The following is a 25,275-nucleotide window of genomic DNA, read 5'->3' as shown; positions in this document are numbered from 1 at the left end:
AAATGCTCCAGGAGCTCCCAGAAGCTTCTCACCCCTATACATTTTGAAGCATTAAATTGTATTTACTGGATATGTTTGTGCACAAAGCAATGCTCCATGCCCTCCTGGGAGTGCCCTGGAGTACCTGACCAACTCCAGAGGAAATGAGCTGTTCCTGGACCGGCCAATCTCCTCCTGATTCTCCCAGTGCTCCCCATACTCTGGAGCACTCAGGAGCATAACAATTTTTTGCTGATGTCACGCCCACCACTCAGTCAAATCTCAACCATTTGGGACAAATTTGGTATTGGGAGAAAGCTACAAACCCGGGGAATCAAATGGAGAGGTTGGGAAGAGATGCTACAGGTAGGAGGAGATGGATGAGTGTGGTGTGATGATGGAAATTGGTGGAGGATGGCAATTATTAGCGGATATGGCCCACTTATCACTCCTGTTTTCTTTTATTGAACTTCCACATTGACCGTTGGACTTATCAGCCATACATAACTGTCTACATGGTGCTCGTAACAACAATCTTTCATTTTATATTTGTTGGAGGAACCGTGTGCTATGAGGGTACTCCAACGGAGCTAACCTGAACAGCCACATTCCTGCATTAGCGTGGGAACATTCTGGGAGAGCAACTCGCCCAGAATCCACCATGTGACTACTTAGTCACAAGACCTCCTTTATATTATTTCGGACTAATCCGTGCCAGACCATGGATATATTCATTCATTTGAATTCATTTCCTTTTCCCTCAGTTCTTCACGCATATTAGCTGAGACTGAGGTTAGTTACATTCCCTCATTGTTTTATCATTGTAACTTATATTATGTATATTACCTCTAGTATTTGCTCATAGGTAATATATTTAGTTCTTCACGCATATTAGCTGAGACTGAGTATTTGCTCATAGTCCAGCTCTGAGATCACAAGTGTCGCTCATCAACAATATTTTCTTTTCATTTGTTTTTCCACATTATTGCCATTCCATGTGTTTAAAAGCCCTGTACACATAGGAATGGAAAGAGGACCTCCCTTTTGACTACAAATGTTAGAGATGGGCGGAAACGGACGACTCCGGAGTGGAATCGGAGACTTAGCGTGGAGGGACCTTGGCCTCAGCGACTCAAGCGGAGCGCTGTGCCATTGCTGTTTGTCCATTTGGTCCTTAATTTCACAGTAGGTGAGCAGGAAGTCTCTTGGGGGCATTTCAGGTCGATTTCGGACTGAAACCAGAACGAGTATGTACAAGCGCCGATATATATATAAGGAAGGGGCAAAAGCACAAGGAGAAACAAAGGGCGACCGAATCGGAACGAAGACGTCCGAACGGGAACAAAGGGTTAGAGGGAGCGGAGCGGTACCGAAGGTCATAGGGCAAGACCTGTGATACATCCGAAAGGAGGTAGAGTGGGCGAGGCCCAGAGGGGCAGGAGGATGAGGGGAAGTGGGGGTGATGACTAACTGGCTAGAATAGAAGGAAGCAGTAGTCCAAATAGGGATGAGGGGGAATTGCGAGAAATACATTACAAACGGCGAGAGTGCCGGAGGCGGTCCGCGAAGCTCGGGGGTTGCGGAGCTTACGGAGGTTACGGAGGCGGGGTTGGAAGTCCGAGGAATATTGGCAATGGTGTTTACGTAGTATGAGGTCACCAATGCAATGGACTAAGACCGAGGTGGAGTCAAAGTCCGAGGTATGGACTATGACGGAGGCTCGGAGTAAGGTACGAACGGTGTCCGAGTGTGAAGTACGGAACAGCGGTGGATGGTCGTAACTTGGCGGAAGGGTGGCGGAGGAGTGACGGAGGAAGGAGAGAGGGGACAGGTAAGGAAGAGTAGTCAGGTCCGAAGGTGGATATCGGAACGGACGGAGAAAGCGTAGGGGATGACGGGAGGGTGGAGGTGTGGTGAGGGGGGAGCGGAGTTGTAGGAAGGGTGGCGAGTAGGGCGATGTTCGGTCCGAGATGAGTATCAGAACGGACGGGGAAGGGGTCGGAGAGGTAAGAGGAGGGGTGTGTTGCCAAGACCGAAGGTGAGTATCGGAAAGGCAGCGGTAGGTTATGACTCCGGAGGTGAAGAGGGTGGAGGTCCGGAAGTCGGGTCGGGGTCGGGTATGCACGGATATGACAACAAAAGAGACTGTAGTGCTGAGAGATCCAAGTAGAAAAGAAACCCTAAGCTTGACTCCTTGAGTATTGTCAGGGCATGCTGCTCTGCTCCACACTTGTAAGGCCAGTTGGGGTGCCGACCTTGGTGCCTCTTCAGTCCTCAGGTCAGTTGATATTGTCATATCCATACAATCCCGACCTCCGCTCCGGGCTCCTGGAACTCCGAACTCCGACTTCCGGAGCCCTATTTCCCTTCCATCACTTTCTCCTTGCCGACTCCCAAGAGGTTATCCCACCTCCGGCTCGGACACCACCTTCGGTCCGACTCCGGAACATTCCGGGTCCGACCCCAACCTCGACACCTTCCAGACGAGTACGCAAAACCTATGCTCCTGACTCCGGACCTCCGCTCCGGTATCCCGTTCACGTCTCGTCTCTGGAACCTCCGGTCTTAGCTCCGACCTCGGACTTTGACCCCACCTCCGCTTATACCCATTGTATTGGTTAGCTCATTCCATTTAATTACCTTTGCCAATATTCCGGAGTTTAACCTCCGAGTTCGGACTTTCCGGACTTACTCCGGACCTTGCAACTATTGCATTGTCCATTTCAATTCCGCTATTCTCCCTCATTCCTATTTGGGCTGCTGCTTCCTTTCTATTCAGTCAGCTAGCCATTCCCCACTCCCAACCTCCTTCCTTCCTCCTTGGGCCTTGGCCCTTCATTCCTCCTTTGGGAAACACCATTGAGTCAAACACTTGACCCTCGGTGTTGTTCCTCTTTCCATCTCCCTTTGTCTCCTTTCGTCCTACCCTTGTTCCTTTTGATTCCAGACCCCTCCTTATATACAATGTACCTAGTAACTTGTAACCTCAGTCCAAAATCGACTGGAATTCCCCCCCAAGAGACTTTCCCTCTGCTAGATCCGAAATTAGGGACCCCTAGGACAACCAGCAATGGCACAGCGCTCCGCATGAGTCGCTGAGGCCGAGGTCCTTCCACGATAAGTCTCCGATTCCGCTCCGGAGTCGTCCGAATCCGCACATTCTAACAGATATCTAGGTTGTATAGAACTTAGTATTCGACGTTGGTGTGGAGAAGAGTAAAGAACCTTTTACCCGACTCCGCACCATACATATGTAAATACAAAAGTACAACAAGGAATAATAAAGGAATAAGTAAATCACCACCCCTTCCTTACATTCGGACAACTCCAGAGTGGAATTGGAGACTTAGCGTGGAAGGACCTCAGCCTCAGCGACTCAGGCAGAGTGCTGTGCCATTGCTGGTTGTCCTGGGGGTCCCTAATTTTGGATCTAGCAAAGGAAAGTCTCTTGGGGGGAAATCAAGTCGATTTCAGACTGAGGTTACAAGTTACTAAGTACATTGTATATAAGGAGGGGTCCGGAATCAAAAGGAGCAAGGGTACTCCAAAAGGAGACAAAGGGAGCTGGAAGGAGGAACAACACCGAGGGTCTAGGGTTTGACTCAATGGTGTTTCCCAAAGGAGGAGTGAAGGGCCAAGGCCCAAGGAGGAAGGAAGGAGGATGGGAGTGGGGAATGGCTAGCTGACTGAATAGAAAGGAAGCAGCAGCCCAAATAGGAATGAGGGAGAATAGCGGAATTGAATGGAGCAATGCAATAGTTGCAAGGTCTGAAGTAAGTCTGGAAAGTCCAAACTCGGAAGTTAAACTCCGGAATATTGGCAAACGTAATTAAATGGAATGAGCTAACCAATGCAATGGGTATAAGCAGAGGTGGGGTCAAAGTCCGAGGTCGGAGCTAGGACCAGAGGTTCCAGAGATGGAGACACAAACAGGATTCCGGAGTGGAGGTCCAGAGTTGGGAGCATAGGTGTTGTGTGCTTGTCTGGGAGGTGTCAAGGTTGAGGTCGGACCTGGAATGTTCCAGAGTCGGACCGAAGGTGGTGTCGGAGCCGGAGGTGGGATAACCTCTTGGGAGTCGGCAAGGAGAAGGTGACAGAAGGGAAGTAGGACTCCAGAAGTCAGTTTCGGAGTTCCAGGAGCCTGGAGTGGAGGTCGGGATTGTGCGGATATGACAGAGACAGTGGTTTGTTGGCTGAGCTTGCAAGGATGCATTTGTTTGGGTAAGGGCTGTGTGTGTGCAAGTGCTGAGTGTGCTGAGTGTGTGTGTGGTGTGCAAGTGCTGAGTGTGCTGAGTGTGTGTGTGGTGTGCAAGTGCTGTGTGGGGTGTGAGTGCAGTGTGTGAGTGTGGTGTGTGAGTGCAGTGTGTGAGTGCGGTGTGGTATTATGTGTGTGAGTGCAGTGTGTGAGTGTGGTGTGGTATGTGGTGTGTGAGTGCGGTGTGTGAGTGTGGTGTGCTGTGTGGTGTGTGGTGTGTGGTGTGTGTGTGAGTGCTGAGTGTTGAGTGCTGAGTGCTGAGTGCTGAGTGTGCTGAGTGCTGAGTGTGCTGTGTGCTGTGTTGTGTGTGCTGTGTGCTGTGTGAGTGAGTGAGTGAGTGTATGCATGCCTGGAAAGTAATTGCCCATGGGTTGGGTTGGTGGTTGGGGGTTTGGGTTGTGGGTTGGGGGTTTGGGTTGGTGGGTTGGGTCGGGTAGGGGTTGGGAAGTTGGGTATGGGGCTGTGGTGTGGTGGGAACGTATCTCTTTAATAATGCCATATGGAGCAGAGCAGGACAGCCCCTGCAGTGACCAATGTGGAGTAAGGACAGTGAGCAAGTGCAGAACACATGGCTAGCTGTCTCTGATTAATATCAGGTACACTATGATGGCAACTTAATAACATTGATTTCCCTGGGTAACATGTATATATGCAATCCTGCTTCCATTTTTATCAGTCACCTGCCAAGACTTTAATGTGGAGGAGTGTCCATGCACCCTCCCTCTACCTGACATCTAGGGCTCCTAGCAGATCAGACCCATATTGGCATATCTTTGTGGGCCAATCTGAATGTCAGAGACATAGCATATGACTACATATATCACCGCATGTAGCTGCATCAGCCCATAACTCTCTCACCCCTTTCCCTGATCTGACTCCACCCCTTGATCTGAGTATCTCCCTGTTTTTATTACTTTGTTGCCTACCTCATCATTTAGTTCTGTTGATCCTTTTTCTTCCAATTGATTCATATCTCTCATGTATATAGCCCTATGTGTTGCTGAGGGTTGGAACCTCAGCTTTGTCTATGACTAGGTTTTTGGGTGATACTTGACTTGGACTGACAAGCGATCCCTGACACTGAATGCATGGATATGGCTCAGATTCTTGGATTGGGTATGTGAAGAAATTCATGTTGCTAGTGCTATAGACTTATGTCATGAATTCAACTAATGTAAATCAGGTGACTGGATGAATGACATAAAATGGACAAGCCTGGTATCGAACCCAGGACCTCTAGCATGCATCCATACACTACTCACCCATTATGCCAGGGAGGTTACTCCATCCCTGATGGTTATTCCAACAGTATGGAGTTTATTTACTGCAATCAAATAGACCATTGCCTGAACTAAACACTTTGCATACAAATGAAGATAGCATATTTAATTTGAAATTGCAGTATGGTTTGTTAGAGGGTTCCTCCCAAACTGGATGGCCAAGCTTGCAGCGCAGCGCCGAAGGCGCTGCAAGCTCGGCCATCCAGTTTGAGGGGAACCCTCATAACAATTGTAGCCTGGTACATGTTCAGGGAGTTTCCTTGCATCGGCAAGTTTTTTTCAAGTGTTTGCTTGGGCTCAACTGTACATTCGCCATAGTTTTTTCTGTTTTTTCTGTTTTTTTTTTTTTGGGTGGAGGAGAATGGAGAGAAGGTATGAACGTTTACGCATTAGGCGGGAGTGAGGACCCGCAGGAAAGGAAATGTGGGGGGGTTATACAGGACCCTTTGCAAAGGACAATTGAGTCGTGGAGAAAAAAACGCAGGACCCGATAGCATCCAAATCGCCTCTTTCAGCTGCGGAGACCTCGGGATTATCCCAATCATCGAAGGAATCTTGTAAACACCAGAGCTGATAAAGGTGAAACACATGAAATGCGAGTTGGAAAGCACAGTGGGCTTTCCTTCTGCAAGCCGATTTACGAGACAATACATCAAGTAGCCAGATTTGCGTTTAGGAGCGTGATTGTGCAATGATAATCCAGCATGAACCCACGCGCCTATTCCAGGTTGTCCAATAAGCAAAATTGGTGTCCGGAAATCACGCCTAGCGACGTCTGATTGTTTCTGCTCCTCCACGAATACATCGAGTTCACGGTATTCATCCCGCACATAAAACTTCTTGCAAAGCACTTCTGATATCAAGTACAACACATTCGGGATCTTCATCAGGTCGTTAAACAATGCTTGAATGTTCGCCTTAGCATCATCCATTGCGACGTCCTCTGTCTCAGATTCTTGAGGTTGAGATGCCTCATCGTTCGCCGAAGAATCATCCATTGCGACATCCTCTGTCTCAGATTCTTGAAATTTGTAACTGACAGCAAGGCTGGGCACCTGGATTGAGGTTTCAGTAATAATTTGACCCAAGTAAGGCTCGTTTTTCCAGAAATAGTTGTGGATGATAGCCAAGTCGCCATAGCGTGGATCCTGTTCAGTGATAAGAGGGCTGTTTGAGCAAGTCAACAATGCATAAACTCAATAAGAGGCCATGTCACGACCCGGCGTTCCCCGGGGCCAGACGACCTCCTCCCTGACCTTCTCCCACGCCCGAACACTCCCCGCACACTCCGCTCGCCGCCCGTCGCCATCTAACCACTTCCCGCCACCTCTCCACAACACCTTTCCCCTTTGTCGTTGAACGACCTAGCGGCGCAGAGCGCCGCGACCCGTTGTTCCATGTTTCGCCGCACCTTGTTATCTCGCGGCGAAGGTCACGCTTGACCTTCGTTGTCTTGAGCACGTGCTCTTTGTTTGTTTTCCTGCTTCTTTTCTCCGCCCGCAATCTCCGCGAGATCTGGCAACTTATTCCTTATTCAGTTCCCTAGCGCTTATATACGGCTTGTAACTAATGCCTGTACTGTAGTTCGAAATCAACTAGAATTCACCCCCTAGGCTTACCTCTGTCCCCCGTGAGATCTCTGACTTTCTGAAGTATCGGGACCGCGTCGAGAACAAGGCGCAACGCTCCTCCTCGAGTCGTTGAAGCCGAAATCCCGGCTCACTCGCCTAAGTAGCCTCGGCCTCGAGATCGGTGGGGTTTATTCCTCGCTAAAGCTCGGTCGTGTGTAGGACGCCTATTCCACTAGCGGGCAACGCTCGGTCGCCTACGGCTACCCTCGGCGAAGATTCGCACGGTTCTGACAGGCCAGGAGTATATGCATTGCGTACCTGTATTGGCAGTTGGTTTGGGGAGCGCTACAGAATAGTTAGTCTGGCGTGCCAATAGCTGAACTGAACTAACAAAGCGATACAACTCACGACGCTGTATTTTGACTACCACATGGACCAGGCCGTTACCTGAGTCTTGTCCAAAAATGTCGCTTACTTCACTATCACCGCAATCAAGGGGATCCTTTGTAGCTATGCTGACTGTCGCTCTATCAATAAGAACTCCATCACCGCTCCACGTCAAATTATCAGGCTTCTTTGGATGAGCACAACTTTCTTAAAACAGAAGTGCCTACCTACTTACCTTGTACAAAACAAGCTCACTGTAATCATAATCTTCGCGAAGCTGCTTGTGCTTTCCATAAATCTTACTATGGAGTTGCTCGACAATCTCACCACCTTTGAGATCTAGAACAAAAGATGTTGTTGGGACAGATGACGAAGTATGTTAGACATTTCAGAGGCTCCGGGGTGGTTGACAAAGTCGGTTGGGCGCGACGACGACGATGTTCCAGAAATTGCGACATGGTTGACGTCGGTTGAGTGAGCCACTATGACAACTAGAGTGCTTGCGGTGCTTCGACCAACTCTGCACAACACTGTGTTACATGCTCAATTTCTTGAATCAAGTCATGCCTCAAATCCATATCGCGAGCGAGTGTCCACACTCTGGTGCCGCGATGGAGAACCTTGGTAGCATCGCTGCCCAAGCCACGAGAGGTGCATAAATGGGTAAAGGTTTTACATGGAGTTGGCAAGAAGTGTATGTTTCTCAGCGAGTTGTCAGTTACATGCCTAGGAGTACTGATCTTTCCCAGCGGTTATGCCATGGAGCAGAGGATTGAGGATAATGCTTGGCGTATTGCATTCACTACTGGATTGTACGCAACCGGAGGTAGATAGCGACCATTAAAGGCTGGACCCCGACCCATCTCTTCCAGCAAGTGGTGACACATAAACCAGAGGAACAGCCACCGTCTGGTAGAAATCAATCCCCTCCAAGATGCAAGAGGTTTGAACCGATCGAGCTTATGCATGCGGATCCATATCTTCACCAAGCTCATGGAAAAGAGGGAGTCAATGCTTCAGCCCAATACTTCTACAATTGTATGAAGGAGCCCTCTACAGCCTCCACTGCCGCCCTGATGTTCGAAGCTGTTGGGCATGTCTATGTTGTCAAACGTGCTAGAGGTGCCCTTTGCATACGAGCACTCAAAGACGGCAATGAACAGCAACTGCATTAGGAAGACATCGACCCCACGAGGTATTCTCCCATTTTCCATTTGATAAGGTCCATCGTCCGGATGCTGCAACCAAGTACACTCTTTCACCCCCCAATGGTTCAGATTTCGTTAATCTGAACCCTAGTGCCACAAAACTTCACAAAAAAAATGTAAAGTATGGGGAAAGTGAATACCCACTGATGACGGCAAAGATTATAAAGGATGTCTAGTGAGAAAGTGAGTATGTGAGGAAGCACGAAACAAGCCTCAATGGTCTCTTGTGACATGATGTGACAGCCCATTCACTCACCATGGTGTTGTGTGACGTAGTGTGACAGTGCACTCACAGAACCCACTTTTGCATTCTAAATCCTGTCATCCCCTTGTACCGAGAGCTGCATCTGAGATGTAGAGACATTATTATATTAAAGTTATGGAATGCAGCAATGGTTATTACATTATTTGGGGGAAGTGGTGCAGAGTAGGTGAAACCGCACGCTTCTGATCACTTAATCTCGTCCATACACAAACAAATGCCAGCGTGTGTAGCTCTGGCTTTAGGCACACTGGCTGCTTGGGAAGCCCTTGGTGAGGTGGAGATGCCTACATGGTATCAGAATGGTTAAGTCGCACATACAGCGACCTTTCATGTTCATGTTCCTCATGTTTCCTAGAATTTCTCGTTCATTTCAGGTTCGCTTGACCGCAAATTTGCTACACAGGTAGTCCTAGTAGTTATTCATATGCATGCCAAATTTTACCACGAAATGTGTGCATTGTGTTGTGGTGAACCATTGAGGGGTGAAGTTCATTGGCCGGTTTCTGGTAATCTCATTGGCATCGACTCGTTAGGGATGAGAATCACACCATCACTGGTGTCGTCATGTTTCAGTATACAATCTCTACCCAGCATTCAGTCAAGATTAAATTCATTAAACAGCTTTGGGACGTGTTGAAGAACAAACACCAAGAGGCATGCATGGCAATGGAAGCTTGTATTTGTCATCCCAAAGGATAAGGACCGGAAAGCGTTTGGGAAAAAAATGCCCACTGAGGCCTTGATGACAGCGGTGTCTCAATTTGCGCTGGAAATCGATCTGGGGGATATGTGGGGGACAATGTGCCACACTGAATGAACAATACTTGCAAGGCCACTTTCATCGGATCCGCATAATTCATGGGAGTTTTATCCTTTCACCTGCCGATGTTGACTGACTCACGGTCGTAACACTTGAAGCATGTAATACAACCGTGATAACCTATGCCCTTGCATTCCTGGATTTTGCAAAGTAGATCGTGGCCGTGATGATTCTTAGTCGGGAAGCCGCCAGACTGGAGTCATTTTATTCCCAAACTAGCCGGCCGTTTTTCTGCTTTGTTCTCCGAATTAATTGGCTCGCAGTGTCCCTTTCTCCAATGCACAGCGCAGCTCGGAAAGCTCAAGATGGCCAGAATGGGAGTGAAATTTAGTCTGATGCTACTCATCCTCCCGGGTGTTGCATGCTGCCTCTTCTGCGTCGATCACTCGTCTGATTGCAGCCGTTGGCATTCTCCTGGGGATTCTCACCTCCAGTAGGTATTAAAGTAATCTGCCCTCTTTTCGCTACCCATGCACTCTCTTCCTCCCAATTGCTGTTGGTGCGCGTCGTCGAGCATGTTTCCGGGATGGGTGATTTGAAGCTGGCAGTCCAAGACGCAAAATCTCCACATAAAATTAACCCAGTTCTAAGATGTTAGAGAACTAGTCGTTAAAATGACAAAGGCCACCAATTTACACGGTTATCTCAGTGAAACGGGACAAGAACGCGAACGAGTTTCAAGGAGGCTTGATGATTTTGGATCCATGAACAAGCAACCTCGTCTCCTCTATCCAAATAGCCCTACCTATATGAGAACTAACCAGACTCGCCGGACAGTTCTCGTTTCACAGCAATGCCGCAAGCCTATGAACCGAACCCTCCATCCAGGTCATCATCGACACTATCCAAGAAATCCAAATATCCTGGATCGACGAATAAAGGACTAGAGGTACATGGTAATGGTGCCGGTTCAGGTGGTAGGGAAGCTGGACCAGGCAGGACAGGTTACTGGTGTCAATGGAGGCGTCGATCGTCGGAGTCGGTGCATTTTGGCGTGTCTACTGTGAGGGGTTGTCGATGATGGTGCGGGCGAGGGAGGTTTCTGCTCGTCTTTAACCTTGGAAGGGACGCAGCAGTCATGTTTGCATCGTCCCTGTTCTTCCGATGGTTGAGAGGAGTTGAGAACGGCCCCACAAGAGGTCAAGTAAATGAGAGGGACGATGATGAACCGTCGGATCGTCGGTCTTCTTCCCGATCCCCTCCGGCGTGCTTGGTGGAGCAGTCGCTTGAAGTTTGAGCCCGGGACGATGCCGATGGCGAAGGGAGCGTTTAAAACCCGTTCCAGCGATTCCACCGGCTGGAAACACAGTGTCGTCACGTCGTGCCTGGGCACCATGTAAAGCGATTGCGAAAGTAAGGCCTTGGCGAGGATTCGGAGTTTCGTTGTCTCCGAGGGTGACTTTGTATTGAGTAGCAATATATTTTGAAGTGGCCGACTCAATTGTCGCTCATGTCAACATTGGATGAGCCTTTACCAAGCGAGCAGAGCGCAGTGTACGAGAGCGAGGGCCCCTGCAGTTCGGTGATGACGCTCAGAAACCGTAATCTTCGATTTGACATGTGAGGGCAGCTAGCTCCAGAGGCTGGTAACCTGCCTAAGCTAGCTCCAGGCAACCGGTTAGAACTTAGGCACAATCAATAATTTCCCCACAATTTCAAAATGCTCGAGAGTTTGTTCGCCTCGCCTCTCCACTCCCCTGACACTCTTTCTCGTTCTCTACCTGCCACTCTTTTCTTCACTGCATGATGCTGTTTGCATCCTCACTCATTCCTTTGGTTTTTTCACTCGCGTCGTTCGTTGTTGCGTTAGATCATAGTTTAGTGCCGCTTCAGGCGCTAAAGGAGCGATTCCATGATTTTCAAAGATCACACTTCAATGGACTTATAGGTTCATCTCGCCATCGCCGCCGTCTTAAGACACGAGCTGCATCGCTTCCAGCTGGCTGGTCATTGCTATCATGCCTCACGGACAAGTGAGTCGCCCCAAGTTTCCACCGTCCTGCCCAGGCTGCATCTTCATCAATCCTTCAATAGCACCTCGAACCGTGTTTTGACTGGTTATTCGTTTACTTCTTCGAGTATGACGCCTCAGCTCTGCGTTAATACATGTGCGGGGAAAAGCTTCATCAAGGCCGGTGTGGAGTATGCGCAGGAATGCTACTGTGGCAACGCTACCGTAACTTCCTCCTCTCCTTCTACTGGTCAGCCCGCCCCTGCAAGCGACTGCTCGATGCCCTGTGCCGGAGATTCAACTCAGACGTGTGGCGCTGGGTATAGAATAGCCATTTATACATACACCCAGCCGCTTCCCCCTGGGTGGTCTTCGCTTGGTTGCTACACTGATGACACGAACAACAGGTGAGCCTCATCCATTTTTGCTTTATCAATACTTAATGTTTTTCGAAGAGCTCTGAAGGGATATTCTACATCGGTATCGTATAACACACCGGGTTGGTGCATCAATACCTGTGCATCCCAGGGATACACTTATGGCGGCGTCGAATTCGGTTAGTTTTTTCAATTTTTATCGTTCTTCCACTAGACCTTCCCTCAAAAATACCTATATTGCCTATAGGCCAAGAATGCTATTGTTCGAACTCCATTACTACAACGTCGACCACTGGCGTTGCTACATCAGCTTCAGACTGTTCCATGCCATGTTCTGGGGATTCGTCTCAGAAGTGTGGGGGTGGTAATCGTATCGGTATATACAAATCTTCTTCGTCAACGTCTGGTTGGGGATTATTGGGGTGTTACAATGACGACACTAGTAATCGAGCGCTCAAGGGGTATTCTACCTCTTCATCTTCCAATAGTGTCACATCGTGCGAGTCGACGTGTCAGGCTCAAGGGTTCAAATATGCTGGAGTTGAGTACGGACAGGAGTGTTATTGTTCTAACAGTATCACTACGACTTCTATGACTGGCACATTACAATCTCCGAGCGATTGTAACATGCCATGTTCGGGAAACTCGCAACAAATCTGTGGTGGATCGTACCGAATCAATATTTACTCCTTCTCAGGAACCTCCACTCCTCTCTGGACACGCTTGGGTTGTTTCACAGATACATCTTCCCCTCGCACCCTTGGTTCATATTCTACTCAATCAAACTCCAATTCCCCTACGTATTGTACGAGTTTATGTGCAGGGATGGGTTATTCTTTCGCAGGAGTGGAATATGGGAGAGAATGTTATTGTTCGAATAGCGTTACGTGGACTTCGGGTGCTAGTCAACCTACTCCTGATAGTGATTGTTCAATCCCATGTACGGGGTTGGGGAGTGCCACTTGTGGAGGTGGGTATAGGATTGAGATATATGCGCCTTCTGGGTACTCGACGTCTAGCTCTTGGAATATGAAACAGAATTATGTGAGTTTATAGGGGGAATGGGAACGCTTGAGCGGTTTGGGGGCTGATATCGTGAGTTTAGACTGGAAGCAACTTCTTTAATGGGTGGACGTTCTTTACCTACGCGGACCCCACACATGGTAAAGTGCTTCTCGGACTGTTCAGAGTTTTTTTTGTTCGCTGATTCTTTTTTCTTTTGGTTGTAGGCGTCGTCCAGTACAGGAGTGCGGCTGATTCGGTGCGTAATCTCCTCACCCGTTCTTTCGCACCGTTTCCTTGTGTTCTATTAGCTGACTCCCTACCTCGTAAGTGGTCCTTGGGCCTCGTATCCATCAATAATGCTGGAAATGCGATTATGAAGGTCGATACGACACCCACTGTTTCTGGGAATCGTAACTCTGTCCGAATCCAAACCAGTATTCAATACACTGGAGGGCTGTGAGTTGTGTTCCATTCCTGTTGTGCCAAATGTTCGCTGATTTTGCCCTAATATCAGCATCATCCTGGATGCTGTAGGCATTCACTCTAAACCCTTATCGTGTTTAATGCCAATCTATCCTTTTGACATATTAGGTGCACATGCCTATCGGTTGTGGTACTTGGCCCGTGAGTCATCATCTCATTTTTGGGGAAGTGGATATGCTGATCCCGTGGATGAGCTTTGCAGGCGTTCTGGAGTGTAGGACCGGCGAACTGGCCAAATAATGGCGAGATCGATGTTATTGAAGGCGTTCATTTCGCCACAAGAAACCAGGTATGGTGAACACGACTTTTCTCTAAAATTTCACAAGAGTGAAGGTAGGATTGTGTCGTAGATGTCAATTCATACAACGGCTGGATGTACGATGCCCGCTAATTATGGCGCTAGTGGGTACCTAGCGTCTTCCGGTCCTCAGGCAACAAATTGTGACGTCGTGGCTTCCGGAGGGACTGGTAAGTTCCATTTCGCCACTATTGGTAAAGCAATCTAAATCTCTCTGCTAAGGCTGTGGCATCGTATCCCCCACGCCAAACGATTATGGAACTGGCTTCAACTCGAATGGTGGTGGTGTATATGCCATGAAGTGGGACACCTCGAGTGGCGGTAGTGGTATCAGCGTGTGGTTCTTCCCTCGAGGTGGGATTCCGTTCGACATTTCGACGAAGGAGCCGCAGACGAGTGGGTGGGGTATCCCGCAGGGTCATTGGCCTGCTTCGACGTGCAATCCGAGCCAGTTCTTTAATAATCATGTGCTTGTGTTCGATACTACTTTATGGTATGTGCATATATACCACACGATCTATTTCCCTAATTCCCTAATGTCCGAGGTGTTAGTGGTGATTGGGCAGGAGCATCGAGCGTGTGGAACTCGGCGACTCAGAATGGGCAAACGGGTGGTAGTTGTGCTGCCCGCACTGGATATGCGAATTGTGCGGATTTCGTTCGCGCGCAGGGAGGCACCTTCAGCGAAGCCTGTGAGTTGCTTCATTTTCCCTCCTCTCTCTTTGTATTCCTGTGCGAATGACTGGACTGATGAATCGTATTTATTTATTTTTGTCCAGATTGGGAAGTGAAAAGTGTGCAAATGTATCAATGATCCACCGTCTGTCTGCTCTGGCCCCGTTAATTCAGCTCTTGGACTTCAGTGACGTAGAATGCTACTTTTTTTCCTGACGTCGTACAGCCTAATTTTCACCTGGGAGTGTTTATTTTTACACAGACTGCGGATGGATTTCTTCCCTAAATATTGTGTAGTGTTGGACCTGTTTTGTTGAATAGTATGATTTAAGAATGATGTTTAGCGAATGGTATCATTGAGTCGCAACAAATCGGTCGGTCGTTGCAGATTCATGAACTTGTCAGACACTGGAATGCTGCTGTACTGACGATGTTGCTCTGGTCGATAATAACAATGAGATTCACCCAACTCAGCCACTAGGCCGGGCATGACTTAAAAGTCAGAAACTATCAAATGAACAAACTTAAACATTATCTGTTAGGATTCTTGTACTGTGGTGTACGCTATGACCAACTCACGTTTGGTGATGTTGAGTCGTGTGGCGTCTAGATTTACACTTATTACTTTTCTTGGTGACATCCGTGCCAAAGTCAGTGCGCATTCATAGCGCCTGACTATAAACCCAATTTTGGACAACCAACCTTTCCTCAGTTCACGTACAACGGACTGAGGTATGTTGGTTATATCATGTTTGTCTTTCATAAATCATGTATTATGTAAACATTAGTCCACCAGCGATAAACTCGCTAGTGATTACTTTCTAATCTATTCTAGTTCACGTACAACGGACTGAGCGCTAGTCCATCATTTCATCTTATATTATCCATGGATGAATGGATGCGTATCCCCAGTGGGACGTTATCTCACGTGGAGGATCGATCGGGACTTGCCCTCACCTTACTCAGATTTGTCATTCTCGATAGGCCGAAGGACCCCCATGGCTCCCACTGCAACCTTCATTGCGAAAACAGCTCCTGGGGACGCTGAAAGAGCGCAGAACCAAGGGCCGAAGCAGGTTCTTGTTATCGGGTCTTTGAACACTGCTCAGGATGGAACGTACCAGTCGTTGATCTCCGACCTCACAGCTAGTCACGACAACAACGTAGAAAAATTGCTTTTTGACCGTATAATAGATCAAGGTGGAAAGTGGAAACTTTGTTCCTTTAATGTTGCTCACATTTTCTGCCGGCTGCATTTAGCTGCTCCCTTGGTGGCGTCGAGTCTTGACGAAATCCATGTTCTTCTGTCCGACTCTGATTATCGGAAGCTGCTAATTCCCCATTTTGAAACCTTCTTATCAACCCTTCATTCATCTCTTGCTCCTTCCGGGACGATATGCATCATCAACCCAGCCCCTAGCGTGTTACAATCCGTCTCAAGTCAACTGGCTGCCTCTGGTTTCACAATTTCATCGCAAACACCTTCATTGTTAACTGCCAAAAAGCCGTCTAGTGCGGCAGCATCTTTGAAAGTAAAGACAACTGCTGCTGGCGTTGTGGAGTTGTCGAATTCCACGCCTCCTTCAGTGACGCTCAGGAATAGACGAAACATCGATCCATCTCGTAAAGCCAAGGCAGCAGCTATATGGGCAGTTTCGCTAGCTTCAGCAGCCACCATAGACCCAGACACTCTCCTCACCCCCGAGGATCGAGCACGTCCCATACCCACATGCGAACCTCCCTCATCCGCTGATGGCCGAGCTGTCAAGCGCAAGCGTGCATGCAAGGGATGTACGTGCGGACTGGCCGAACTTGAGGCAGAGGAAGAGGAGGCAGCAGCAGCTCACTATCAGCAGCAGCAGCAGCCTGTTGTCGTTCTTGACACGCGCGCTGACAATGAGGGTGGGTTGATCAAGGAGATGAGTTTGAGTGATAGGGAGAAGCTGAAGATCGCGGCTCAGAATGCTGGTAAGGCCACTAGCAGCTGTGGGAGCTGTTTCCTTGGGGATGCATTCCGATGCGCAGGATGTCCTTATCGGGGCGAGTGTCTCTACTTGGGCTTGACCCATTTCTTTTTGAGTTGCTGATATCGTGTTATCAAACAGGATTGCCGGCGTTTGAGCCCGGCCAAAAAGTGGAAATCGATTTTGGCATGGATGATTTTTAGCATTGCTTTGTCGGGGATCTTTTGTGGATATTGTCAGATCATTGTTGCGTCTAGGGCTAGATTTGGTAGCTCCTGATGAATCGATTTTGATCACACGTGACTCATTTTCCTGCGACATCCCATGCAAGCCTCGTATGAAGTGTCGCTTTATGGATCATTCCCTCCATCCGATCTTGAGCCCATCCTTCAGCGGATTACCTTGAGGTCATCATCCTCCAGGATAATCAAATGGAAGGAGATTGTCTTTGACCCTATTCCCCGACCGCCACAGTCCGTGGTTGGTGCTCTCAGCAATGACGCCGCGAGGAAGGAACAGATTCGCCTAGTGTGCTGGAAGGACCTAGACGCTTCAGGAATGGTCGAGAAGGAATGGTGAGCCATCACATGAATCCCTGTCTATCGCCTGCACCCGTGAAATGAAAGTGGGAGAAGCAACGCGTCTTCCACTCGCGTGTCTGCTGCGTGTCCACCCTCCATCCTCATTCCACTTGTACTCTTCTGCTTCCTTACCAGATTATTTGACGACTCTTCTCATTTGTAATTGACGTGTATCAAGGACCCTATATGCTCATAGTAAAAAGCCGGAGCCAGCACGAAATGAGACAACGGTTCGCCAAGCGTCATACATGCAAATCGTGGCCGGAGATGCACTAGGCTTCGTTACAGCGTTGGGATATAGGTGAGCATATGACTTTTGAAAAAGAAGGGAACGAGCTGAGGACTCATGTCCATCGCTGGTCACACAATTCTATCCACCTCCTGTCTATGGTTTCGGCGGCCACTTTGCTTGCAACTGCTGTTGGTGCTGTTGCTTGGTATGACGGTTGGCGCGTCAGACGCACGTCCGAGTGTCTGAAACATGGATACGAATTCGAGAGGGATCAGCTCAATATACAAATTTTCAAGATCGATACTGTGAGGAACTTCCCCTCCCTCATGTGTCATATGGTTTTTATTGTATCGTTAACACTCTTACTGATAGATTGATATGAGGACGAAAGAGATCAAGAGAGCTGCCCCAGACACATTTTGGCAAATCGAAGTTAAATCTATGCCATCCTCCCGGAAGGGCGTTCCCGGCTCTTCGGGTAATGCTTCCCCACTGAATACGGGCACAATCAGCGGAACTGGTGCAATTGCGGCATCCACATCCTCGGAGATTCCACTAAAAGAGGAGACGGCTCTAATCCTTGAGTTTAAGATGATTCTCAAAGGCCTTCTTGACTTGAAGCCCCTGGCTATGACACCAAAAGAAGCTCTCCGCTAGGCAGATCCTTTGTCTCTTAAAGTTGACGGGTAAGGCTGACTGTATCTTATCTTTGAATTATGATTAGATTACTTTTAACTGACGGGATTGTGGTATCGAGCAGTACACGGAACTATAGTCTGTCGCTCTCCGCTATGCCGCGCTGAGCATACAACTGAAGGTGTGGTGCCTGGCGGGATCTGCTCATTGATCAGTAATCAAATCGGTGACGTCGTCCTCGACACCAGAAGACCATACAGAACTGGAGTCACTTTCGGTACCATCGCCCAGTACTCCGGGTATCTCGCTTTCCGCCTCACCGATCTCACCAACGTCGTATTCTTCCGAAAATCGCGTTTCGCCAAGGTTGTCATTGTCGGTACCATAACCTAGTATGTCAACCCCAACATCTTCATCATCTGTCTGGTCTCTATCTTGGGCAGGATCGCCCTCATTGTCAGTGCTCCCATACCCGCCCAACATATGGTCAACAAATTCTGGATGCTGCTCGATTCTGGGCCTCTTTGCTGCTGGCCTTTTTATCACATCTATGTCGGGGGACTCAGCGATGATGAGGATTTCATTGAGGCTAGGATATGTAGCAAACAGTTCAAAGGTTGGAAACTCAAGGAATTCCCGATCACGAAGTATTTGGGCGAGTGTCTGAGAGGTGTCGATTTGGTAGTAACCATTCGAAAAATGAGCAGAGGGACCTAGGTTACGACCAAAAACGTTTGCTGAGATCTCTCGAGGCTGTGGAGGGTACTGGGAGAGAAAGGCGGGGGTTGGGGTAACTGGAAGAGAATCTATAAGTTCGAGTATCCATGAAGGCCACGAGTCTAGCGATTTGTCAGGAGGAGACGACGAGTAGAAGTGATTTGATAATAATGTGTGGAATTGTGAGCCGAGATTGTTGTTTTGGATGAGGAGTTTGAATGAGGACGCATTTGAAGCGCGAGGTGGATGAACTTTCAGCTCCAATGTAAGGTATATACTTCTTGTTCTTGAATGAAGGTGAGGTCAGTCTTGAAGCCCTGAGCTTGAATATAACGAATAGATGCGCTTACCTGAAGTCGAACCTAGACGAGTTTTGCGTCCTCCGCTCCATACCTTCCGGTAAGAAATCGACGTAGATATCCTTAAAGGATAGTTGCATTTGAAGCGTATCTCTCTTACTTCTCTAGCTAGAGGGGTGGGTCTGCCTCGTCCTTTACCTCTGTGACCTCTGTGATGTTCAGAACGAAGAAAGCTTCCACGAGCAATGGCTCGACCATGAGACTCCACGAATCGTCCTACATCCTCCAGGAGGACATAATCATCCATCATAGAACCCCATCCGTATTGATTAATGGGTATGTAAGCCGCTCGGTCCCTTTGGCCATTGCATGAGAACAGAGTTTTGTGTCTCGTCGAGCATTGTGCAGTGCAGGTCTTCTTCTTGCACTTAGGGCAAGTGTAGATGGCTGTGTGTTGATTACATATTTCGCAAGAGGTAGCGGAGGATGCTGATGGAGGGGAGACTACTTCCATTGTCGCCGTTTGGTGCCAAAGTTTTGTGGCCTAGAGTGGAATAGATGTGGCTGTGATGCAACCCAGCCCATGCACTTTGCTTCCGTTGAGTTGGACGTGTGCATCCTCGGTTCCAGCAGAATAATCCACAGAGTAGTCCGTTCTCAGCGTCCGTGTTTCGAGATAATATGCTGAAACTGAGGCCTAGTGTTAGACGAACAAACATTGGTTGGGGTCCTGTGAAACAGCGATGACTTCCTTTTTACTTCAAAGATCATTAGCCACTCATTCAAGTGTTGTTTGAATGCGGGCATGAACACGTACCCACGAAACCTGGAGGCCGATGCCATGCATGGGATTTTCAGAAGCTGAAGAGTTCTGAGACATTTCTTGCTACTACATATGCGTTTTCCCGGTCTCTTGATCATTACATATAATTAGCGCATACGTTATTCGGGCCACCTCTGGCTCTGGGCAGCTTGAATTTATTGGAAGAAGACTTGAAGTACAGTGGCGCAGCGAAGCATATTCATAAGAATAATAACTTCTGCACGAACTTGGAATATTGGAAGCCATCGCACCAGAACAGGAACGTAACGATTGTTCGTGAGATTAAATGTACCTGTTCCGCGGAACCAATGCATGATTGTCATCTGCATCCATTTCTGCCCAATGCGCCTTAGGAAAGGGGAACCGTTGCGTGCGGGAAGGCTGGAAAAACATTGATGTGGCAGCTGGGCGCTCTAACCAGAATTAATCAAGCTTCAGTTGCTTCTTTCTTCTCGGTCTAGCCCACAGTGCTAGTGCTGGTGCACGTGTTTCTGCCCAAATGCAGCGAGGGGCACGATCTAAGATAAAAACGGTCGTTATCAGTGAACAAACAAAGGGAAAGTGCGCACGGTCAGGGTCCCAAGCCGACGAGCAATCATTCACGCCACGAGTTCGCGGTGAATCTGCAATATAATTCGGGACGACAAGCCCATAACCGCTGAAGAATATGCAAATAGTGCGTGCCACTATCCGGCCAAGCTCACACAACTCCCACCACATTTGGATGAGGCGAATCCGTCATTATGTAATCCGAAAGGGATGGATCTGCTTGCAGTCAGCAACGCGTTGTTTGCGTTAGAATCAGGGACCCAGAATGTAGTATTTTCCACTCGGTTAGATAGAGTCCAAGCGATAGCCTTAGCCTGAGAACCAAGCAGAATTGATGAAACCAACCAAACCATTGTCATGTTGTGTACGCGGGCGTAGACTTTATGTAGCAGAATTGTCCTCGAGATGGGACGTGAATGGCAGCGCTTCTAGCGCGGTGAAAGTTATGGGCGAATCGCAATCATCGTCGGTCGTTCGGACTGATTTTGTGTAGGAAGGCGGGCGTGTGGGAATACCCGGTGCAACATACTCATTTGACACCTGTAATAGAACAATGAGCCAATACTGGGACATAACCGGATGAAAGAATTGAAACTCCTTTCGTCGGACTCGAAGCACAAGATCTTGTGGTGGCTTCGAGGTCAAAGGATGCACGTATGGTGCGGAATGGCGCGAGGACGCTGGTGGGCTTGAGAGACCATACCGGTCGTTGAGCATGCCCCTAGCAGGGGGCTTTAGCTTTGCATGGAAGCCGCGCGCGATGCAGGAAGAATAAGGTATGGATCTGCAAAACTGAAAGGTGCCAATCTTCAACCCCATGCCAATCAAGCACAGGCCCTATGCTTGCAGCAGAAATACCCTGAGAGGAGTTGAGCGAGAAAAGGGGGGGAGTTGGGGTTTTGTGAGTAGTGAAAAACGTTATTGGGACTGTTGGATATCACAAAGTACTGATGTCGGAGGCGCCCAGTGGTAGGTACATCGCATAGCACTGTGCTCCCAGACAAATTGAAAGGGCTAGCACCCTTCTCCCTTGGGAGTGGTCACTGTAGATGTGACAGAACGCTTCGTTTTGGCGTGATGCGAGGATGACGGGGGAAGAGACGTGCCCAACGAGGCAATAGCACAGGAACCCTTGGTGACGGGCTAGTCACCCTCCATCTATCGGCTCTGCAATGTCCCTCGACAACGGCAGCCAGCGGGGCAAATAGATGGTGTAGATCATTCCTTCGGCTTATTAGGACCTGAAGTCTAGATTGAACCGGAGTTGCCTGAAGAAACTGCAACTGCCGACTTATTTGACTAACAGCAGACGCAATATATCCCACGCGCCCAGGATTAGAGTCTAGACGTCTTAAAAAGTGGGGACAGCAGCCTTCAAGTTGCTGAGGAAGCATCTGCCCGTGCGCCGGCATCGAGCCCCGAACCGACATTCTGGGCCTCACCTTGAGAAGGAAGATGTATCCTGACTTAGGAAGATATGCTGCGGAGGCATGGGATAGTTGATCACAAGTTTACGAGAAGATTAATATTCGGAACGTGCTCAGCCAAGGCCTAGAAGCGTTTTTGGTGACCACGCCCAGCGGGATCAAAACGCGAGCCATTCCAAAACGGACGAAGGGAATGCGCAGAGCTGGCTACGACGATCATTTGTTTATTCGGGCTAGCTGTCCAATGGGAAGTACTCACTATGTCAAGAATGGAATGTTAGCACCCGACTGTGTTGTGCCAGTTACTCTGGAAATCCGGTATTCGGAAACAGCCTCCGCCTGTTCTTGGACCTTGTCATCCGTGACCGCCCCAGCAAACCGTCCTGCCCTTCTTCCGACACTTGTGCGCCATCCATGCTCCCGCTGAACCCAGATGACGCACTTTATCGATCTTGTTTGATCTTCAGACGGTGGCTGCAGCGTCCTCAAGGTCCCACCCCCATCACCTCAGTCGCCCATTTTTGTTCATATCGTATGTATCTCTTCCATTTTTCCAAGACCCAATTTTTCGTAGGAAACTGGTTACATTATGATCCGTTTTTGTCGCCTTCTATTGTATCGGCAACGTGGGCGTATTGAACTATGAGGAAACAAAGCTTGGATATATTTCATTCACCGCACCCCAACCTCACTCTCGATCCGGTCAGGAATTCCTTCACCACAACTGCATTTCCACAAATGCCAGGAATTCAAATCATTCGAGGTACAAGCTTTCACACATTGGCTCGGACGTGGTATATAAACCGCTGTCCCGAAAGTTCACTAATCCTACTCACAACCCTCTCTCCTACGTCTTTTCTTTCCTCGTCCAACTTGTTGCGTGGCTTAGTGGCAAGGCTTTTCCAAGGTATGCTTGCTGCACTGGTGACTTCTGCCACGTCTTTGACGTCAAACTTTCTCTCCGCTAGGCGAGCGTTTACATTGACAACGTCGGAAGTAGGGATTATGTGGGGTGCACCAAGGTCCTGCGCAATGGATAATCCTGACCCGGCTTCCTCTGGCTCCACTCTCAGACCTTCAAGGGACGTGTGCGCAGCAGGACGTGACTCCAGGAAAATTTCCAGTCATTGCGCGACCAGCGTCCCAGCGCCATCGAATGCCGGGATGCTTAACTCGCTCTCCGCAATCCATCGATACCTCCCTGACGAAATATTGATAGCAATATTTGCCAAGGCTCAGTCCCCAATCACCCTTTCCGCCGTTTGTCATCTTTGGCGCGAAATTTCAATCAATACATCCACTCTTTGGACAACTATCCGTTATGCACACGAAAGGAATAAGTCTACTTCTCTTGATAAACTACGCATATTCGTGGCGCGTTCCCGAAATGCCCAAGTGTCAGTGGATGTTTCAGTACATGGGGACGTGGGTGGACTTGAACAGGTGGCCGGTATACTTGCACCAACCTTCCCGCGTTCCCAATGTCTGTGCTTATCCTTTACCCATCTCAAACCCGCAAAATGTTTTTTCCCACTCCCCCACAACATGGCGGATCTCAAATCGCTTGTCGTCACTCTAGGGTCATCTTCCGATGATCTGATCTTTTCTCGCGGGCAAGATGAACTCTACATCAACATCTTCCAAAAGAGTTTCTCCCCGCCGCGGCTTCGGTCATTTCACCTATTTGCTCCACAACACGTAACTGTCAATTTTCCAGACTTTCTCGACATGAGCGGGATGTCAGCATTGAGTCTCGCTATTCGTATGCCCCCCGCCAAAATGCTTGGATTGGCAGCGCGCGCACCAGGGCTGCGAACGCTTGATTTGATGGCGCATCAATTGGAACCGACGGACGACCACCTAGTTCCTTCATCTTACCCGAACTTGGAACGCCAGAGTATCGCAGGTCATGGCTGGACATCGCTAATTTTCGCCCCATCGCTGCACACGCTCGCACTTTTGGATCAGGCGGCACTTTGCGCTGTTGACAGGGCGATGTCAGTCCGAGGGCGCCGGCCCCTCTTTCCTAACCTACAAACATTATCGCTGATGACTCCTGGGCCTGCGGTACTTGATCAAGGCTCAGAATTCCGCAGTTTGGCGAAATTCATTCAGGAACATAATCAGCTCACCGACTTGGACATCATGGCATGCTGGTCCCCTATTCCCAGAATTCTGTCACTTTCTCTCGGACTGTCTGATCAGCCATCCACGCCTAGCCCATGCCCCAAGTTGCGCATGCTGAGGCTTAGTCTTCTCTACGATGTTGAGCTCACACCCCTCCTCGCAGTGTGTGATAGCCTGCTCACCGAGAGGAGTGTTCTCAAAATCGAGTTTCGTGCGTCGGCAGATTATTCGTCAGACGAACTTAACGACTTTCTCTCCCGTTATCCCCAACGCGTCATTCTTCTCCGAAGGTGATGGCGATCAATCACGTGTTTGCATTTCCATTTTGACGCGCCATTCTGCCGCGCCACTTTTGATTGGGACCCTTGCCTATCGCCATGAGCTCTGGAGCATTACGTGCTAGTCGCGCTGGAAAAAGTACTTCAGTCCTAATAATCTTTCCGTAGTCGATCTGTGACATGCAGTTTTCACCATTTCTTGCACTTTTGTAATGCATTTCTAGTTCTTGCCACCTAGAGATCTCTACTATCATGACCTGTTGGCTAACCCCAAACTCGCTTCTGTGATCTACCACCCCTTTCCGCTCACCTTGATACTCCACGATAGGCCTACTGTTTACGTAAGGCTCTGCGGTGTGGCGAATCAGAAACTTTTGTGGCGTTGTTGTCACCCGCTATTGATATGATCCTGATTTAAGGCAACTATGCCTCTGGGAATTGTCCTAGCTAACATCTCTTATCAGCTGGTGCCCATTGGCAAATCTTGTTCCACATCGAGGAGCGTTGCTGCCGGGAATCGCGCGGCCAGTGGCTTCATCTATCAGGAACCGGCACTGGGCGAATGTTGCAATGTAATGAAGGCAAATCTGGAGGATCACAACTTGTACATGCGTAGCCGAGTGGGGGATGTCGATGAACTCGCTCGGGACACTGCAAATCTTTCAGTTCATGAGGCTGGGTTCTCCAACTCTTCAATCGGTCGATATACAAGAATTCAGCGTTCATCCATCTTATTCTCGAGGCCACCTTGACTCCACTACGGCAGGAGTGGAACAGTGAGTGTGCTCTCTGTGGCCATATTTGAGGCGCTTTCATTCCCTGAAAATTAGTTACCGTTGTCCAACGTGAGACTACACTGGGCATGGCCACTCAGGTGTTTAGCGTTCATTTTACGCCCTCTTGAAGGCTTTCCGACCTATTTCGAAGACGGGGACAGGGAGAACGGAGAGCTATCCTCTCCAACGTTAACGATATAGGCAGTTTACTTTGTCGCGACCCATTTCTGTCTTCGGGTGACGAGACAGATTGAGTGATTTGAAATGCTGTTCACGATTTTCGTGAACCTCCGAATTCCATTAGGCTGGTAA

At 48.8% G+C, this 25,275-nt stretch overlaps 9 protein-coding genes across 9 annotated transcripts; 6 read left to right on the top strand and 3 right to left on the bottom strand.

Moving 5' to 3' along the window:
• Positions 1 to 6,062: 6,062 nt before the first annotated feature.
• Positions 6,063 to 6,350, bottom strand: EI90DRAFT_2870363 (uncharacterized protein; the record flags this gene model as incomplete). Its single annotated transcript, XM_039053850.1, has 1 exon — positions 6,063 to 6,350. A coding segment is annotated over one exon (288 nt), but the record flags the coding sequence as incomplete, so codon positions are not given.
• Positions 6,351 to 8,131: 1,781 nt separating this feature from the next.
• EI90DRAFT_3116446 (uncharacterized protein) lies at positions 8,132 to 8,647 on the top strand (the record flags this gene model as incomplete). Its single annotated transcript, XM_039062894.1, has 3 exons — positions 8,132 to 8,166; positions 8,222 to 8,298; positions 8,367 to 8,647. 3 exons carry the CDS (start codon positions 8,132 to 8,134, stop codon positions 8,645 to 8,647), a joined length of 393 nt encoding a protein of 130 aa, XP_038922250.1.
• Positions 8,648 to 11,117: 2,470 nt separating this feature from the next.
• On the top strand, positions 11,118 to 13,327 carry EI90DRAFT_1719489 (uncharacterized protein). Its single transcript, XM_039052059.1, has 6 exons — position 11,118; positions 11,180 to 11,738; positions 11,800 to 12,123; positions 12,172 to 12,272; positions 12,341 to 13,256; positions 13,323 to 13,327. The coding sequence occupies exons 2-5, from the start codon at positions 11,509 to 11,511 to the stop codon at positions 13,147 to 13,149; spliced, it is 1,464 nt and encodes a 487-aa protein (XP_038922249.1). The 5' UTR covers position 11,118; positions 11,180 to 11,508; the 3' UTR covers positions 13,150 to 13,256; positions 13,323 to 13,327.
• EI90DRAFT_3143687 (glycoside hydrolase family 16 protein) lies at positions 13,123 to 14,693 on the top strand (the record flags this gene model as incomplete). Its single annotated transcript, XM_039065044.1, has 11 exons — positions 13,123 to 13,137; positions 13,199 to 13,256; positions 13,323 to 13,354; positions 13,427 to 13,554; positions 13,613 to 13,628; positions 13,690 to 13,722; positions 13,784 to 13,870; positions 13,932 to 14,049; positions 14,102 to 14,372; positions 14,432 to 14,571; positions 14,659 to 14,693. 11 exons carry the CDS (start codon positions 13,123 to 13,125, stop codon positions 14,691 to 14,693), a joined length of 933 nt encoding a protein of 310 aa, XP_038922248.1.
• An 859-nt stretch (positions 14,694 to 15,552) lies between these two features.
• EI90DRAFT_3143686 (cytokine-induced anti-apoptosis inhibitor 1, Fe-S biogenesis-domain-containing protein) lies at positions 15,553 to 16,721 on the top strand (the record flags this gene model as incomplete). The annotated part of the gene is made up of 3 exons (XM_039065043.1): positions 15,553 to 15,754; positions 15,815 to 16,633; positions 16,660 to 16,721. 3 exons carry the CDS (start codon positions 15,553 to 15,555, stop codon positions 16,719 to 16,721), a joined length of 1,083 nt encoding a protein of 360 aa, XP_038922247.1.
• Positions 16,722 to 16,742: 21 nt separating this feature from the next.
• Positions 16,743 to 18,080, top strand: EI90DRAFT_1719527 (uncharacterized protein). Its single transcript, XM_039052060.1, has 4 exons — positions 16,743 to 17,093; positions 17,278 to 17,400; positions 17,558 to 17,636; positions 17,704 to 18,080. The coding sequence occupies exons 1-4, from the start codon at positions 16,843 to 16,845 to the stop codon at positions 17,986 to 17,988; spliced, it is 738 nt and encodes a 245-aa protein (XP_038922246.1). The 5' UTR covers positions 16,743 to 16,842; the 3' UTR covers positions 17,989 to 18,080.
• Positions 18,081 to 18,093: 13 nt separating this feature from the next.
• Positions 18,094 to 19,286, bottom strand: EI90DRAFT_3033489 (uncharacterized protein). Its single transcript, XM_039058464.1, has 2 exons — positions 19,035 to 19,286; positions 18,094 to 18,970 (listed from the first exon to the last, which is right to left on the bottom strand). The coding sequence occupies exons 1-2, from the start codon at positions 19,121 to 19,123 to the stop codon at positions 18,172 to 18,174; spliced, it is 888 nt and encodes a 295-aa protein (XP_038922245.1). The 5' UTR covers positions 19,124 to 19,286; the 3' UTR covers positions 18,094 to 18,171.
• EI90DRAFT_2898884 (uncharacterized protein) lies at positions 19,255 to 19,455 on the bottom strand (the record flags this gene model as incomplete). Its single annotated transcript, XM_039054032.1, has 1 exon — positions 19,255 to 19,455. A coding segment is annotated over one exon (201 nt), but the record flags the coding sequence as incomplete, so codon positions are not given.
• Positions 19,456 to 22,468: 3,013 nt separating this feature from the next.
• On the top strand, positions 22,469 to 24,408 carry EI90DRAFT_1719579 (uncharacterized protein). The gene is made up of 2 exons (XM_039052062.1): positions 22,469 to 22,689; positions 22,751 to 24,408. Exon 2 carries the CDS (start codon positions 22,788 to 22,790, stop codon positions 24,201 to 24,203), a length of 1,416 nt encoding a protein of 471 aa, XP_038922243.1. The 5' UTR covers positions 22,469 to 22,689; positions 22,751 to 22,787; the 3' UTR covers positions 24,204 to 24,408.
• The last annotated feature ends 867 nt before the right edge of the window (positions 24,409 to 25,275 follow it).

Source organism: Cantharellus anzutake, assembly GCF_015039405.1.
Source record: "Cantharellus anzutake strain C23 chromosome Unknown EI90scaffold_4, whole genome shotgun sequence".
Taxonomy (NCBI): domain Eukaryota; kingdom Fungi; phylum Basidiomycota; class Agaricomycetes; order Cantharellales; family Hydnaceae; genus Cantharellus; species Cantharellus anzutake.
This window is presented reverse-complemented; position numbering and strand designations above follow the sequence as displayed.